General features: G+C 39.4%; 1 protein-coding gene across 1 annotated transcript; it reads right to left on the bottom strand.

The window, feature by feature from the left end:
• Nucleotides 1-801: 801 nt before the first annotated feature.
• On the bottom strand, nucleotides 802-11,020 carry LOC149941493 (chitin deacetylase 1-like). Its single transcript, XM_090178076.1, has 7 exons — nucleotides 10,844-11,020; nucleotides 4,174-4,422; nucleotides 3,926-4,075; nucleotides 3,476-3,797; nucleotides 2,425-2,898; nucleotides 2,220-2,346; nucleotides 802-1,773 (listed from the first exon to the last, which is right to left on the bottom strand). Exons 1-7 carry the CDS (start codon nucleotides 10,893-10,895, stop codon nucleotides 1,540-1,542), a joined length of 1,608 nt encoding a protein of 535 aa, XP_090034202.1. The 5' UTR covers nucleotides 10,896-11,020; the 3' UTR covers nucleotides 802-1,539.
• Nucleotides 11,021-17,640: the final 6,620 nt, after the last annotated feature.

The following is a 17,640-nucleotide window of genomic DNA, read 5'->3' as shown; positions in this document are numbered from 1 at the left end:
TAGCCAGGATTTCGTTTCGGGGGGGGGGGCACACCATTGAAAAAAAAAGTAAAAAAATAAAAATATTTGTACGTACGACCATACGTTTCGGGGGGGGGCATGTGCCCCATGTGCCCCCCCTGGCTACGCCACTGCCATGATGAAACTAGGGATGACGACACGTTTGCAGTTACTGGGCGTTAGTAGCCATGATAGAGTGCGATCGGAATGGTAAGAATAAAATGTGTTAAACCAAAAACATATTTGTTGTTTAAAGCTAGTATAAATGTAGGTTTCTAAAAGTGCTCGAGATTTCCGTCGCACATCCATCTAAGCTCGTGTTTTTCGTATTTCAAGCGCCTTTGGAAACCTAAATTGAGATCTTTGGCTGCAACCATAGATATAGGAAACGTATATAAAGGTCTAGATAAAATATTTAAAAGGGATTGAATACGGAGGTGACAGCTAGAAGAAACGCGTAATTTCTGCAGGCTATCCTTATAAGGCGCTATCTATTGGTAAGAAAGCTCGTGCTATCGTCGCGAGAGCCATTGTCTCCTGCTTAAAAATTATACTAAAAGTCACCAACAGATGGTGTCTAAAGACTACGGCCTAAAATGCTAAGAGAGCTCGTCCATGCTTAGACGCCCCGAAATTTATCTAGACCTTTATATACATTTCTTATATATATGGCTGCAACATAACGTTAGCTTAGTTTAAAAAAATCGTAACTCTAGCTTTAATGTAGCTTATAAAGTTACCATGTTTTTCAACTCAACATAACGATAAGTTCATTTGAAAAACATGAAATCGTACAAAATATAAATTTTTCATTTTTTATTTGCGTTGTCATACTGTAAAAAACGAAAAACAAATTTACAATAAATGTCTACAAAAGACAATAATCGCCTCATCTTTTAAATTAAATGGGGTAATTATTTGGAGGGCAAAATTCGCACTCTGGCAGTTGTTGAGAGTTGAGACACCCATCATCTCCTCGCCGAACGATTTTCTCTTCGTGGGCTTCCGCCCATCGAGTCAAAAAATGTATTTCTCCTCAATCAGCGGAGATTAAAATTAATAGTACTCCCTTTTTTGAAGAAGATTACTTTTTCATCGTGTCAATTTTCATCACAGTCTTTCAAATTTTCGAATTAAAAAAATATCTCCCCCTTTTTTAAAAATTTCTGTATCAAAAATATATAGGAATCACAGTAGAAAAGTTCTCATCTCTAGAGGCTAAAATTTTGTATTTGCGCTTCCGAACGAGTCTGATTTTTAGGTCTTTCTTTTGGGGGAACGTGAGGAGTCCGAAGAATGACAATTTAAATTGTGGTGGGCCACTCTTAAGTCAAGCCTTAATTAGCTTTTAATTTGCTACGAAACGTTGTAACTGGCTTTAGACATAAAATTAATGTTATGGCTGAAACGGTTTATACAAAGTAAGGGGCGAAGTTGAAGGAGGTAAGGAGGGGTGGGAAGGAAATGTTTATCATCTGGTTGGTATAGATTGGCCGAAATTTCTTATAATGAACTTGTTTGGTTTCGGGTCTGGTTCGCTTATTTCTTGAAGGCGAAGTAATCTCCCGTGGGGTCCTCGAGCCAAGGGTAGTTCTGAGGACATTCCATGCAAGTGTGCAGTCTAATGGTCTCTCCGGGCAATTCCCGAGTGGTCAATGGACAAGCGTTGGGCAAAGAGCAAAGTGGTTGACCCTTGACGTCGCATTTTTCCTTCCATTGAGCAAAGTCGCGGATGCCCGAGAGTTCAGTGGGTTGTTGCATCCATTGGAGTACCTGCAATGATAGTCGAAAAGGGCGTTTAACTAGATAAAATCTCGCTTTTTCGTGACCACAGGGCCGCCTTTACGTAGGGCAATGCCCAGGGAATGTTGTTCGTTATCCTGGTGAAGTACAGATCCAGTACATCACTTTAGCTAGAGGCTGTAAACTAGGAGCAATAAACACACAAGGAGAACGCAACCCGTCAAAAGTCGTACATTTTCTCGCGTACATTTTTCATTAATAAACGCTATAGCGCCTGCTGCCGTCGGAAGGGGAAAGTTCGGAAATTGTCTTCCCCGCGCCCGTAAAACGTTTAGCGTAATGGTTCGTCCAATGAAATCTGTACACAACACTGCGTTAGCGTGTTTAAAGGCTAGCTGCGTTCTCCTTGTGTTTGTTGCTCCTAGCTGTAAACACCTTGCCCGCGTTACCAGAGTATCGGAAAGAGGTTGGCGTACCTGAGTCATGGTGACGAAATAAACATCGTTCTTGTCCAAAGCTTCATCAACCCATTGGATCAAAGCGTCCAAGTATTCTGGGTTCAATTTCAGCCAACCGGCGTGGAAGTAGAGACCAAGTGGGGCTCTATGGACAAAATTATATTATATTTTTGTAAGGATTTCGTGTCGTTGACCGCGTCGGGACGGATGGCGTTAACATTACCTGTTGGTCTTGTAATGCCTGTCAAAGTTGTGGTTAAGGAAGTTGTAAAATTGTTCTCCGGAGATGATGTTGCTGCAAGAGTCAACCATAGCGCAACCGGCCAATTCTTCGTCAAAGTTGGGGTCGTCTCTTCTGTCCAATTCGTTCATGACCATTTCCCAGACGGCGTGAGACCTGGATGGGCAGTTTTGTCCGTTGCCGTGGCACTTGTGTGGCATTCTGAAGTAGAGGGTGTAGGGCCAGAGCGGTGGGTTGCTCAATGGGGCAGTGACGGTAGAGTCGTACAAGAAAGCTTGTTCTTCCATCATGAAAAATTGGTTGTTGCCTCCAACTCTCAAGTATGGAGCGCGGACGCCAACGACGGAGTTGTCGGTGATGTTGGAGAATCGTTCCATGATGAGTCTGACTCCGGCCATTTCCTTGGCCCAGGTTTCCAAGCTGGCTCCGCTCCAGTACTTTTCGTCATTTCGGTGACTGCCCGTGATGGAAATATTCAAATATAATTATTTGGAGAAATAACCTCTCGATAACATTCGACGCCCTGTAACGCGTCTAACCATGAAATACCGATTGAGAAGTAGGCGTTTATTGCAATTTATATACGCGGGCAAAAAATAATCAATTGAAATTCTAAAGGAACGATTAGAAACCCAACGGCCTTGACTCGTATCGGCAACGCGACCGTGTCTAATTAGGAAATTTAAATTTATAAAACTCGCGACGACAACGAGACCACCAAGGTCTCGGAAATTAAACAACAAAAGAGAGACTGATGGAAAGGCTTAATTTGGCAAGTTACCACGTCCCCGCGAACCGGCAATCCTCCGGCGTGACATGATTAAAAGTATCATTGGCAAAAAAATCGTCATCAACTCTTTAGAATTTATAGACATCCTTGTACAAATCGGGGTTAATCGTACGTAAGGTGAGTGACAAAAGGCCAGAGATTCGGAGAGCGGGATTTGAAGGTGATTTTTGGTGTAAAAGAAAAGGTAATTCGCCCTTGAATTTGACAATAGACGTCATTCCGGAAATACGAGAGATAACTCACGTGATAGAGTGGGCGGCGATTTCGTGTCCTTTACGGTTTAGTTCTTGGATGGCGGAATAGTTGCTGTACTTGTGGGAGACGAAGAAGGTGCCCTTGATTTGGCAGCCGTTGGGGTTGTTCCGGCCCTCCTTGAAGATCTTTTCGTAGACTTCGATGTTGTTGTTGTTGACGGCGTCGTCGAAAGTGATGGTCACCATCTGAGGGACGGTGTTGGGCTCCAATTTGCCGGGGATTTGGGTTCCGTCGGGGGAACAGAAACAATCGGGCAAGACGCACTGACTTTGATCGCAGGGTGGGGCCCTGTTAGGATCCTTCTCGACGGCTAAATGACGTCAAAAAACCGTCATTAAGACCTCGTTCTACATTCTGACGTCGAACCAATTACGGGGAAATGTCGGGCTACGACAATCCCTGACCTTGGTTTGAGGTTTGAGCCTAAATGTTACGTACTGCAAGCGTTTTCGTCGGAGCCATCTCCGCAGTCTGGGACTCCGTTGCAGAACAGTTCCTTGTCGATACAATCTCCGTTACCGCAAGCGAGTTTGCCGGTTTCGCAAATTGGTTCGTCGGTAGCCAACAGCGGCGTGGCGAGACGAGGCTCTGATTTAACGAAAGAGAACAAATTTTAAAATTAACGCGACACACCCAAAAATGACATTCATTTTTAATGACGGCTGAAGTACGCGCCAAGGACGTACTTTCCAACTGTCCGCAATTTTTCACGTTGGCTTTCCAATCGCAGGTCTGTTTTTCAATGTCGAAAGCGAGACCGGAAGGGCAACGAAGAGCCAAGAGTCCCTGAACGGAACACCTGACGACGTCACGACAATCTTCGTCGGCGGTTAAACGAAAGTATTCGCCGGGAGATCGGCCTTTACACAGATCGGCGTCGTTCTCGGTGTCGCTGTTCGACGACGTTTGACGTTTCACGATCGAAACGCCGGCGGCTGCAAAGAGATAAAAAACACGTGCCCCTTTAATAAGCGTTCGACAGTCCCTTTATATATTATAAAGACGAATATCATAAGACTATCAAGGCCCTAAGTTGGAATTGGGCATAAGGGCGCGTGTGTTCTGCACTAGACAGGCGTGGAAGAAATAAAAAAATTGATCTACGCTGCCTGGCAAACCCTGCCAATCCCCCTCACTCCTACCACCATAAGTAACATAATAACAATAAGTATGACACTTCCTATTGCTTTAATGCTAATTTTCTAACCGAACCTTTTTTCGGCACTGATAGCTAGGAGCAACAAACACAACACCCCACACAAGGAGAACGCAACCCGTCAAAAGTCGTGGATTTTCTTGCGTACGTTTTTCATTGGCTAGACGCTTTAGCGCCTGCTGCCGTCGGAAGGGGAAAATTCGGAAATTGTCTTCCCCCCCGCCCGTAAAACGTTCAGCGTAAAGGCTCGTGACGCTCGTCCAATGAAATTCGTACACAACCCTTCGTTAGCGTGTTTAAAGGCTAGCTGCGTTCTCCTTGTGTTTGTTGCTCCTAGCTGATACTCTCTTCAAGCTGTGACTTGGACTCGCGACTTACCGTTTTGGATGACTACGTGTTGATAAAAATTTAAGCCTAATATCGGAGAGCACGTTCTGGAGTCGCGAGGAGCTTTGGCTTTGTTAAGAAGCCCGCGTGCGAATCACACGTGATAAAAAAAAACATGAGTTCGAGGCGCCGAGAAAAACTTTTTTAACTTTTAACATTTTAGCCTAATATTCCGCCTATCTATCGGAAACCAGATATTTCGGCTAGCGGAAGTCTCGCATATTTTAGTACTAGAGGGCTCTGTGCTGAGAAAACATCTTGATTACGCAATAACTATAAAAATCAGTTTGGTTGTAAATCTCGTTAATTGTCATACTTATTGTTATTATGTTACTTATGCTAGCACCTATACTACCTCTCGCCATCTACGAAGCATTCATTGGTGGATTCGTGCATAAGTTTCAGTTTTTAACCACCAGGTGGATTCATGTAACCAGTTGGGCCAGTCATTAGTCTAACGTGAAAATCCCATTCGTTTCAAACTCAGGGGGCCTTTGATAGTCTTATGGAGGGACTAATAGACCAGTTGCTTATATGGGAAACAAATAAACAGTGAAAACCACAGAGATTCGATTTTATTGCCTTTATTTGAACTAGATGGCGCAAATATTAACTTTTTGGAGAAATAAATACTGATTTAATACAAAATAAACAACGTCTAGAACTATGTTTTACGTAAAAACTAAAAAAAGTTCAACTCGAAACACGTAAAATTTATATTTTTTGCAAAAGGTTTTTTAAGGTAATATGGTGTTTCTATAAAATACGGGAGGTCACGTGTAAATGTTTTTCTACGTCACTAGCTATAGCTATTGAGCTAGAGTCGCTAGGCCAAAACTATTTTCTCGCTTTGGGACGAAAAGAGTACACCTTTTACCCCAAACTACCAACTTCTTCCATAGTATAACAGCCAAACTGTATTTTGAAGTTGCTCGCTATTTCCTAAAAATTACTCCAAAACTAGCGAATAGTTTTCGCCTAATAGGGATTTCGGAATTTGAAGTTCACGTGCGAGCCAATAATGTGCTAAAAAACTTAAGCCCGTGACGCGGAGAAAAACATTTAATTTTTATTCATTTTATTTTATAGAAACAACTATTTAAAATTTCTACGTTTCAGGTCGTTGGCGCCATCTGTTATTTAAAAATTGACATCTAATGGCGTTACTTCTCCATTATCAAACGTGCATCCACGCAGAACGCGGGGGATATTTAAAGTGTAAACCGACGAAACCGCGACGTGCCCAGAAATCAATAAATAAACAGCGTTAGGCGTCAACTAATACGCCGAATGGGAAAAAGAACAGAAGTGACGTAGGTATTTTCTAATAATAGTATTTACAGTCGACGAGGCTACTCGGATGGTAGGTCTCACTTTAATTTACGATTATATCCGCTTCAATAAATTCGGAAGTTTGCCCCGGGCCCCAATTTCGCAGTCTGACTTTCTCTCGGCATTTTATAGAAACCAAAAAATGGCTGGACGCGAAATTGAAACCGGTATCAACTCGAGTTCGTTTAAAATGTACTAGTTTGGTAGCTCGGGGGGCCCCAGTCGTCACAAATTAATACGTCTAGTTATTTTTATACCCCCGTACCGTAGATAATACGTAGGGGCCTATAAATATGCTCGAAAAGGGAGCGATATTTTCCCCGTTCTGTGGCAGCGAGGGTGGGACGCGATTTAAAGAAAGGAAATAAATCCACGACGAAGAAAAGAATTAATTCATCAACTTATTTGGCGTGATGGACGAAAACTCGCCGAAGAAAACCTTTTCTCTCGCGTTTATAAAAGTGCCAAAATTAATCGTCTCGCGGAGAAACGGGAAACAAATTTTCCTTTCTGTTCGAGTCCGTTATATCGGTGTTAGTTAAAAGCGAGAACCACGCGAGAGATGCGCCCCGGGGATCTGGTCAAACCAGTTTATTCGCTACAGCCAGAGAGAGAAAAAAGTTATTTAAAGTCTTTTTCCATCGAATTTATGTCGGAGAAAATGTCGATATTCAGGCCACAGTTTGTGAGCGTTAATTGACATCGAGTGCCACTTCTACCCCAAAGATAATACATCTAGCGGTCGTCAGTTTTATTTTTTTATACAAATTTGTTTTCTCGTCATTTTGGGTAATATCCCCACCGTAGAGACGAAGTTATAATTATTACGATATACCGGTATCAGAGCTTGTTTTAAATATTATTTCAACTTTCAACCTGTACCCGTATATATGTATAAAGAAAAACTAAATTATAAAAACCAAGTTTCAATAAAAACCGGCTCGGCCCGTTTTTTTCTTTACTTACAAAACACCGCGTTGGAAAAACCCAGTTAATTTATTCAACGCTTTTCATATAAAAATAATCGTACGAAATCCCGTTAGAAACTAAACGATAACTAACAGAATGGATAGCTATAAATATCGATACCTTTATTTATTTTTACGCTCACCATCAATAAAAAATAAAAAAGGTAAAACATAAAAATCTCGATTCTCCAAATTGAGAGTACGACCTTCTTACGATAAAGTAAATAAGCAAATCTCGAATTTCTCCGAGAAACAATGACCCAAATATCGTGGTTTTTTTTTCGGAGGGTCCTCGTGCCGAAAAATTCTTCTCTTTAAAAGGAGCTCACTAGACAGTACCGTGAAAGGCAAATAGGGTCTTTTAAACGATTCCCGGAGAACGTAGCGGGTGATTGAACGGGTCGGGGGTGTGAGGTACTTTACGAAAGACCTATATTAATTTAGGTTACATTTTCTCGAAGAAAGCTCGAAAGATTAAGAGAAGCGACCCGGGCTCGCGGAAAGAAAAAAAACGGAATGAAAAATGCAGTTTTTCCCGCTTTACACGAGTGTAATAATGCCCCCCTCCCCCCGAAAAAAGTGTTGGCAAAAAAGGGTCACGCCCTTTACAGCGTTAAAAGCCGAAACTTTTCTACAACGCGATAGAGGCAAAAATAAGATACAAAATTCTTACGAATATATCTGAAAAAAAAAGTAGGTTTTGAAAACGTAGAAAGTACCGGTCGCGTGTTCACCCGCAAACAGGTAAAACAGGTATTAAGCATTCCAATACTTAAACAAAAATATCTAGACGGGTACATTTTATGCTAATGCGGTTTCTATAATTCCAAGCCCGTTTTTAAGACATCGAAATAAGCGGGTTTTTTTGATATTTTTCGTTAAAAGAAGCAACGTCTACGTGATATTTCTCAGCCAACCCGACCTCTAGCGGTTGACGGATAATCTAAAAACGTACGATGGTAAAATCGACGTTGATTTTAGTTTTCTCGTGATTAAGGGTATTACCCATTGGCCCGGTTACCCCCTTTTTAGCGCGAGTAGCTCTTGATTTTCGTTTTTCCTTAAAAGCCGACTTGGCCGCGTTTTCAAGAAATATTTTCAGTTACGGTCAAAAGGTTCATAGCCGTTACAATTCGGGTTATCTATTTTCAAGTTATATAGATCAACGAACAGTCGCTAGTGTGGGTTCAATAGGTTTCCACTACAGTCCCGAGTTATCCGAAAATCCAAAAAACGCGGGCGGTTTGTTAATTTCGGGCGTTAAGTGTAAATGGATTATCTCACCAGGGAAAATCAAACCACGAACTCAAACAGCGAAACAATTCGTTATGAAATAACAAAACAAGTGAAAAAACTAAAGGTACATATAATGTATCGTTCCGCGTACTCGCCTTTTTGCGAAAGAAACTTCTTTATAAAAATACTCTTTTTATTTTATAAGCGGCCGATAAACGATACGGTACAACGAATACACCGTTCTTTTGAAACAAAATTGTCGTTTGTACTTGATTCAGAAATAAACCTCTATAAATATTGCTCACTATTTTCGTTGACATATAACAACTACTTATCAAAGATAACCAGTTGAAAATGACACTTATCCGTTTGATATATTATTAATAAATCCTAGACATTTGTTTTTAATAATTACGTAATAATGACGTTTAAAAACCGTTAATCGAGGAGCATAAATTCCTAGGATTTCTGAAGAAACCCTTATGATAAAAAAAATTATAAATTACGCGACTCAACAATAGAATTATATACAGATGAGCGACTAGACAATGGCATCCTAGGGCTCAAGGTAAGTAGGACTTGTTGAAAGCACTTTAATTTCTTCCGCAAAGCGTATTTCCAAATAACACAAAACGCCCCTCTCTTTGAACATTAATATTATCCCCCCCCCCCCCGCCATTCCGAGTGCCCCCCCTTTTTTTTCATCTTTTTATTCTGCTAAAATCACGACTGGCGGAAAAATCGCCCGAATTTCGGCAAAGTTGGCATCGTTTATTAATTTCGACTTAACGGGTTTTTTCTGCGCGGAGAATAAAATAACTGCGAGCCAAGAACGGTTAAAAGGAAGGGGAGGAAATTAAATTAAAGGGGCAGATAATTTACGAATACCCGGAAGTCGGGGGGGGGGGGGGCATATCGAATCCACCGGCTTCCTTTTATGGGTCACAACCGGGCCAAAATAGAATTTAAACGACCGGTTATTTCCTCCCAGCCCTCCAGTAAAAAATATTTTATATGAAAAAAAATTACCCTTCGTCAATTTAAATTTACAGTACGATAGAAGGCGGGGGGAATTAGGAAAGTCCGCGTTACCGACAGGCGATATACTCTCAAATTAAAGAGGGAAAAAAAACCTGCCCCTTCGTATAATAAGAAACTCTTCTCCCTGAGCACCGAAGCGTGACGGTGAAACGTATATTCTTATAAAGGGGCTCGATTTAGCGATTGTAATTTTAAAACATAAGATTCCAATCTATTATATAAATCCGAGATGTTTTAATATATATAACATATTTTTTTAATTATAATCGTATTAAACAAGTTACGTTTATTTGATTTTTCCAGGTCAATCCGCTACGAAATAAAGATAAATTAGGCCTAATGAACTACATTTTTTAGTTCTCTCTCTCTCTCTCTCTCTCTCTCTCTCTCTCTCTCTCTCTCAATTCGCGTTGCGATAATTTGGCGTGCGAGACATATTTCGAAGTGAAATACTTCCTCTAATTTTCGCCGAAAAGGAAAAGAGAAAAGTGGGCCCGGGGGCCTCTTTCGGTATAACGCGTTCATTTGCATTTGTGTATATCCAGGCTCGCTTTCTTCGACGCCCAGGGCCAATACACCATTTTCTTTCGCAATTTTTTTTATCGCGAAAATATTTATGTCAAATATTTTTCTCCGTGTGGGCCGACACGAAAAAAAAAGAAAAAATTGCGGATTGTATTGCCGAGAAAACAACCCGCAATCGCGCAGGAGGGCTAAGCCAAAAAATGGAATAAATTAATTTTTAAAATATATTGAGGATAATAGCGACGGCCTTTTACGTAATACGGAGTTTTATGGAACGTTTTTCGCCTCGGGTTTTATTAATCACGTACGTGTTAAATATTTTGTATTACCGGGAAAAAAAACGAGTTAAATGGTTTTCAAAACCCTTACCTTAGGGTTTCCGGACTTATTACGAGGATACTTGTAATATTACATTATTCCGTAATAATATTAAAATAAACAATAAATTTTACGAAAATTGCAATAAAAATTAAATAAATAACTAAAAATTAAGATTTTTTTACTACTTATTAAGTTAAATAATGTGTAAAGAAATAAATTTTAAATAATTTACAATAAAGGATTTTTTTTAATATGAGTGGATCTAAATTTTATTTTATCCAAAAGTTTTTAATATTTAGATGAGGTTTAAAAAATATGGAATATTTATCCCGAAATCTATCGAGGGTAACGTAAAGAAGCGCCCAAAAAAAAAGGTAGACGATCACTCACCATTGTGGAATATGGCTAATCCCGCGAGTAGGATGCAAAGTTTGGTCGCCATGGTGAGAGCGACTTGAGAGTCGATGCAGAAATGAAACTATCGCGATGAGATTAACTGCTTATTGAGTCGAGCTGCGAGATCTCACGATGCTTTCTGATCGAGATCCGCGTTGTCTAAGGAGAACGGTCCTCCGAGTTTCCTCTACTTATCCCCACCGTCCGTCCGTCCCACCGGCGACAAGCCACGCCGACCGCTTCGAAGGGGAAATTACGGCACGCACCAAACCCGGTGCGAATTCAGAAGGCCCTCAGCCACGGAGACGCCCCTGCGATACCGACTGTACCGGTTTGCCATCGGGGGACTCGACACGATGACGTCACTTTCTTACTCGTCACGGACCCGTTCGCATTACATTCTCCGCGGAAACGGAGATTATTGCTAATAAATAACGAATTACGCGGAATCACGGCTCCTATTACTTTCCATCAAGGATAACCTATAGGTTACGCCTCGCTAAGGCGCTCCCCGGCAACGCCCCCCTGCGTTGCTGTTGAAACACTTTTACAGAGCGCGATAGGTCAGAAATAGTCGATACAGAAACTTACACTAACACGCGGTAGATCAAAAATACTCCACAAATTCGATTCAGACACCTAAAATTAATAATAATAATAATAATAATCAACTAGGCTAATACCCAAGGCACCACCTTAGGCCTAAGTCATCAAGCGACTTTTGAAGCCATAATTTCAGGTGGCCGGGTTACAATGCGTAGGAGGGTGGTGGCAAGCTCTGCATGCCACGAAATCGAGCCAACAGCTCCCTACACTAACTATTACCGTTAACCTCGACAAGTTTTTATGGAAGGGGAAACCGAAGAACTCGGGGGAAAACCCCTTACGTATATCATTGCTATTATTTTGACGCGCAATGTAAAAAATGATTTTGGAAATTGGTTCCAGACACGAATTGAATTTCTACCCTTTTTTCGTGGCCCTTTCCTGGGGATTTCCTCGTGATAGGTCAAATGTATTTTCGTATATGTTATTTTTTATTATTATTTTAATCCTCCTGGTTTTATTTTTCTTAGGAGCAATCTATTTGAAGTGGCAATTCAAAAAGAGTAATACAGGTGGGCCGCTGATAAGGATTCATTTGCATATATTTTACGTAAATAAAATCACGAATCCCACACGAAATGTTTTATTTAAAAAAATCCCTTACATTTTTAAAATTATACTCTCTTTGGCATACATGTATAACGTTTATATAAAGATAATAATTTTCCGCGAAATAAATGATCATTAAAAAGTCAGAAATCCATTAAATTGAAATTTGAAAATAAATGATTAATAAATGGAAAAAAATCTTGGTCAGTAGAATCTCGGCTCCAAACCGGCCCCGAGGAACAAGCGGCCATAAAAAAGCGCTTCTTTTTAACCCTTTGGCACCGAGATGCGAAGGAAAAACATCAATTATGGGCGTCCATATTTTTCAAAGATGGAACATCTCTACATCTATGTAAATTTTTATTAATCTCTTCCATCTTAGCTAGCAGCGCATTCCTGGGTGGTTTGCCGTTCAGTTTGCGGGTAATATTACCGCCACGGGGGTCAGATCATCCCGAATAACGAGCGTACCACGATAGCGCCGGTATTTAATTAAAGCACTTTCCCTCTCGAAGATTTTCTCAAGGACCTTTTTAGCCGCTAAAATTATTTTGCAAGTAGTATAACGCTCGTGAAGGACATCCTTTACCGACCTTATAAATTTTCGGTTTACGAACGAGGGCGTCCTTTTCTGATCACCCCCCTTACCCGTAAATGGGTGCGGGGCACAGTTAACCAATCACGCGCCGTTATTACCGATATCACGCGTCGTGGTTTCGTTATGGAAGATTCCAGAAAACTATCAATAATGGGGTTTTTTTTTCACCGTTGTTTTTTTAATATTAAAAGATGTGTAGAAATGGAAGGCGATTGGACAACGCCCGGTAAATGATTACGTAATAATTTTGCGGGATGCGACGCGGAGAATTTTAAACGGACTGAGAAAATTCTTTATTTCGTGTATTGTGGTTTGAGGGTAATTGTCCCTTTTTGGAAAGGTGAAGGTTGGTACGCCAATTCTCTCTCTCTCTGCGGATGATGGTTGGCTGAATCGGTGTCGATTGGGATACGCGTCGCTTGAAGAGTTTATTAACCTTAATTTGCATAAACCTTAAGTTAGTGGGTGGTAGTATTGCGAAAAATTATATACAGACTCTCAGCTTGAGAGTTGTACGACCGAAATCAAGTAATTTGACCAAAGAGACCATCGTCATTCCTATAACTTCCGTTTCGGAATTCACCATTGGTTGGTTTCCGCGCGGTGGGAACATCTCTAGCAACGGTTATTATACGGATCAGCCTCAAAAATATGGAAAATATTAACTCGGTTTTAAATAAGATTAAATCGTTATTGAAATGATTAAATAATGATTGCAATGATTAAAAAATTATTCAAATTATTAAATAATTATTCAAATTATTAAATAATTATTCAAATTATTAAATAAGGATTCAAATTATTAAATAATTATTCTAATTATTAAATAAGGATTCAAATTATTAAATAATTATTCAAATTATTAAATAAGTATTCAAATTATTAAATAATTATTCAAATTATTAAATAAGGATTCAAATTATTAAATAATTATTCAAATTATTAAATAAGGATTCAAATTATTAAATAATTATTTAATAATTATTTAAATTATTAAACTGTGATTTAACAATTACATTAAATAAAGAATAATTAAATGCAAATTTAACAATTGGATTAAATAAAGAATAAAATAATTAAATACAGATTTAACAATTGGATTAAATAAAGAATAAAATAATTAAATACTGATTTAAAGCTTCATTTAATTCGTGTTTTAAATGACTAAATCGCGATTTAAATTAGTAAATCGCGATTGAATTGATTAAATTGCGACTGAATTGATTAACTCGAGATTAAATTAACTAAATCACGACTTAATTATTTAAATTGTTCAATCATGCTTTTTTAATAATTTAATGACGGATAGTCAAAAAGCTTAGTGATTTCGATCAGCACGCGCACACCGATTAGTTTGCAATTGGCATTAAACGCGTTAAATGGCATCCATAATCATTAACCCTGGCTAAACGTTCCCAAAAACGGATTTTGCAAAAAAAAACGCGACAAACACTAAATTAAAAAAATCGCAATTACAACGGATAAGAATCTTCTGGAGCACGATGAAACGCGCCAAAGCGTCTAATTAAAATTTCCGGGGACTTTTTTTCCCCGACGCGTCGAAATATTTCAAGAATTTATGCTTTGGAAATCTTTCGATCAAAAAAAATATAATTATTTTTTTTCTTTCTTAGAAATTTAAAATTTAAAATATTTAAGTTCGAATTTCAGCGCGACGATTTGACGGCGAGGGGCGGGGGGGGGCTTGAAACCCTCCCCAACAATTTGGGAATCCGATATTTTTTCCAATACTGCTACCGCGTTTGTATGTTTTCTATGATTCGAAGGGAAGGTTTCGAAGGGATTGGGCGTGCTGACGACGAGATCAAAAATATATACATCACAGTAACCTGTTATTCCGCCCCCCCCGAATATACCCGTAAATCTACTGGTCTGTAATTACTCGTTTTCCCGAAGGCTTTCTGTAATATCACAACGATAGTATGAGGCTGCTACCTTTATTATAAAAAATAAAATGCGCCCAATAGTAAAAACAATTTAAATTTAAAACAAGACAGTCTCGAGGAGGCAAAAACGACGATAAGATTAGTTCAGTATGTAAGCTATTTGAGAAATTTTTTAAAATATGGATGCTTAAAATATTTTGGTGATGAGTCTACTTCATTATTTTGGGTTTATGATGTCATTTAACTGATGCAGAGAACCAATGAGGAATAAAAGCTAGAAAATCATATCAGCGAAGTCAGTCCAGCATTTAAGCGTGCGCGTTCTAAAGTCAAATAGTCGCTTTTATTACCGGGTGTATGGAATTGGTCCAGCTTAAACTCGGCTGACAATACGGGAGAGACGATTTTAAGCGTTCCGCCGAGCCCAATGACGATGGTTCTACGTCAAAATCGTTCCCAGCCTTTAATGTGTTATTACTCTAGAGCGTTTGTAATAACTGACGAAGGTTGCGCCATAATGTTATATTTAATCGCGACGTCTAATAATTGGAAGTTAATCAGGTCGCCAGATGACGATCGTTAGACCTTGGTAGAAACACCGGTCACCATCGTCGATAGCCGGTTGAGAGGTACAGTCTGCGGCATCCTACTTACCCGCTTAACGCCGAGCGTCTCCGTCTTCCGAAAGCCAACAATAGACTATATTAGTAGAACCAAACCCAACCAATTTAAAATTAACCAACGCCTATAAAAATGGTACAATTTCTCATTATAATTTATTGAAATCGCGTTTATAGAACGCTAAAACCCTTAATTATCCTTGGGAGTCTTTTGCCCATATTTTTATACATATATAAAAAGTTTTAATTATTGCGGCTGGATTTAAATTATCCACGGATTTTTAATAAACTATCGAGTAATGGAAAACAGGGCTTCGTTTCTACATAGACGAAAGGCAACCCCATGACCCAATTTAAATACGGGTGACATTAAATTAGAACTGTGTCTCGAAATAGTCCCGCTTTCGTAAAAACAAATACATTCGACGAAGGATAAAACGGAAGTTTACTAGTACCATAAGTAACGTATTAACGGGTAAGTAAAACTGTTCCTTTTCGTGCAGTGATAATTTTCAACCTCAAATGCTGAGAGCACTCCGCGAATGTTACTAGCGTTCGAAGCTTCCAGGTAAAAGACACCTGAAAATTCACCTATGCAATTTCGGCAAAGGCTTAATGGAAAATTGAAACGCTTTTAAAAATAAAAATTAAGAATTATTGAATCGCAATAGCATAAAAATTGACTAGTTTAAATATTCTTTTTGTTCTTGCCTTGGTTCAGAGTGTTGGGTTCACACCGAAATATGAAAAATAATTAAAATCTTTTAATAATAATTTTTTTTGAAAATAGGTAACCAAATTGAAAATTGTTTTTAAATTACTTTGAACAGGGATGGAAAATAGGATACAAAATCCCGATTTTAGAGTGACTTAAGGATTTTTAGGTATTCTAGGGTTCTGAAAAGATCTTTACATTGAAGGAAACAATACAACTATTTATTGAAGATATTTTAAATATTTTATCTAATTAGTCGAGCGTAACGATGAAATTAACCAATTAAATCAACAATTAAAGTAAGTTTATTAAAACTGATCTAATTACCGGAAAATAAGTATTTAAAAAAAAGTCTTCTGGAAAACAATAACGACATGACTCTGGCTCGCAATTATTTCGGTTTCCGCCCTGAGGATGTGGGTAATTTATAAGGAACCCAAGGTGGATGGCGAACTGAGTCACCTGATGATAGTGACAACGGCGGGGGAAGATGACGATCTTCCATCTCGACAAATATCGGGTAACTGTAAACGCTGAATTCCAAATAATCGCTTCTACAACACGCCCTGATTCTGATCGCCGATTACGAACTGTTTGACTAAACAATATATACTTTAATTCGATTCTGGAACCTTTCAGATGCGATTTCGAGGTTCACTGTCAGTTAAATCGTACCAGGGAGGCTGGAAGAAATACCTTACCTTAATTCCGAAACCAGGCATCTCAAAAAGTTAAATTTAAATATTAAATATTCACACAATGCTTTAATAAAAAATTTTAAAATCAATCATTTTAGGGCAAAGTTCTTAATAAAGTTTTACAAAGAATATAGATTGAAATCCTCTTCCAAAAAACGCAAAATAAAAACACACAAATTCGCCTAAGTCGAGTTACCTCGTTTTGGAATTAAGAGGACGAATAACCTTCTTTCGGGGTCTTAGCATATAGGACGAATTGGTCTCCATCACTTGACATCTAGGTGGAAAGTAAACGGGAGAGTCAAGTCTGCGGAGGGGAGCCTCACCTGGATTAGGCGCGTAAATTGGCAACGAGCCTATCTATGGGCGTCGTTTCGCGGTGGCGATCTCAAATTCTCAATTTTTGGGCGCAAAAAAAAGAGCCGTCAGAGGGCGGGAGGAGACGAAGGTGCCGCGGGTGGGTTCCTTTTTTTTATAAGCGCCAAAAGTCAAAAGAAAAATTCGTCAGCTAACGATAATCTTCACTTCCTAGAAGGAGAAAGCGCTCTTTTCTCTCATTTGCAACTTTCTTTTTGTATCTTGAAACAAAAGCGTAGGTTGGGCCAATTCCTATATATTTGTATCGCGGGTTTTTAGGGCAACCAGATTATGACTGTTTTGGGAAAGGGTAACGCTAATTTGTATGGATTCCCAATTTAGAAAAAGGTTCTGTCGTCATTTCAAACCTATATATACGTTAATATGAACAGGGTGACAGAGAGAGTTCAGTTTTTCGGGGCCCGGTAAGAGCCTCCCCGGGAACCGGTAAAACAATATATCCGGGCCCCATGAGAGGCAGCCTGGGCAATGTTAAAACAGTAATTCCGGACTCTGTAAAAGCCTCCCCGAGCCACGGTAAAACGATAATTCCAGGCCCCGGTAATACAATAATTCCAGGCCCCGATAAAACTTTCATTCGGGTTCCTATAATAGCATCCCCAGGCCCCGGTAATACAATAATTCCAGGCCCCGATAAAACTTTCATTCGGATTCCTATAATATCCTCCCCAGGCCCCGGTAATACAATAATTCAGGGCCCCGTAAGAGCCTCTACGGACA

This window comes from Leiobunum rupestre, chromosome 6 (genome assembly GCF_980474605.1).
Source record: "Leiobunum rupestre chromosome 6, qqLeiRupe1.1.hap1, whole genome shotgun sequence".
Lineage (NCBI taxonomy): Eukaryota > Metazoa > Arthropoda > Arachnida > Opiliones > Sclerosomatidae > Leiobunum > Leiobunum rupestre.
This window is presented reverse-complemented; position numbering and strand designations above follow the sequence as displayed.

What these genes read in the sequence shown, in the direction of transcription:
- LOC149941493 (XM_090178076.1), bottom strand. Translation starts at nt 10,895, where the DNA reads ATGGCGACCAAACTTTGCATCCTACTCGCGGGATTAGCCATATTCCAC. An exon ending in AAATTGCGGACAGTTGGAAA is followed by an intron (nt 4,076 to 4,173) that starts GTACGTCCTTGG and finishes TCGTTAAATCAG; the next exon opens with AGCCTCGTCTCGCCACGCCG. An exon ending in ATTTCGTCACCATGACTCAG is followed by an intron (nt 1,774 to 2,219) that starts GTACGCCAACCT and finishes CTATCATTGCAG; the next exon opens with GTACTCCAATGGATGCAACA.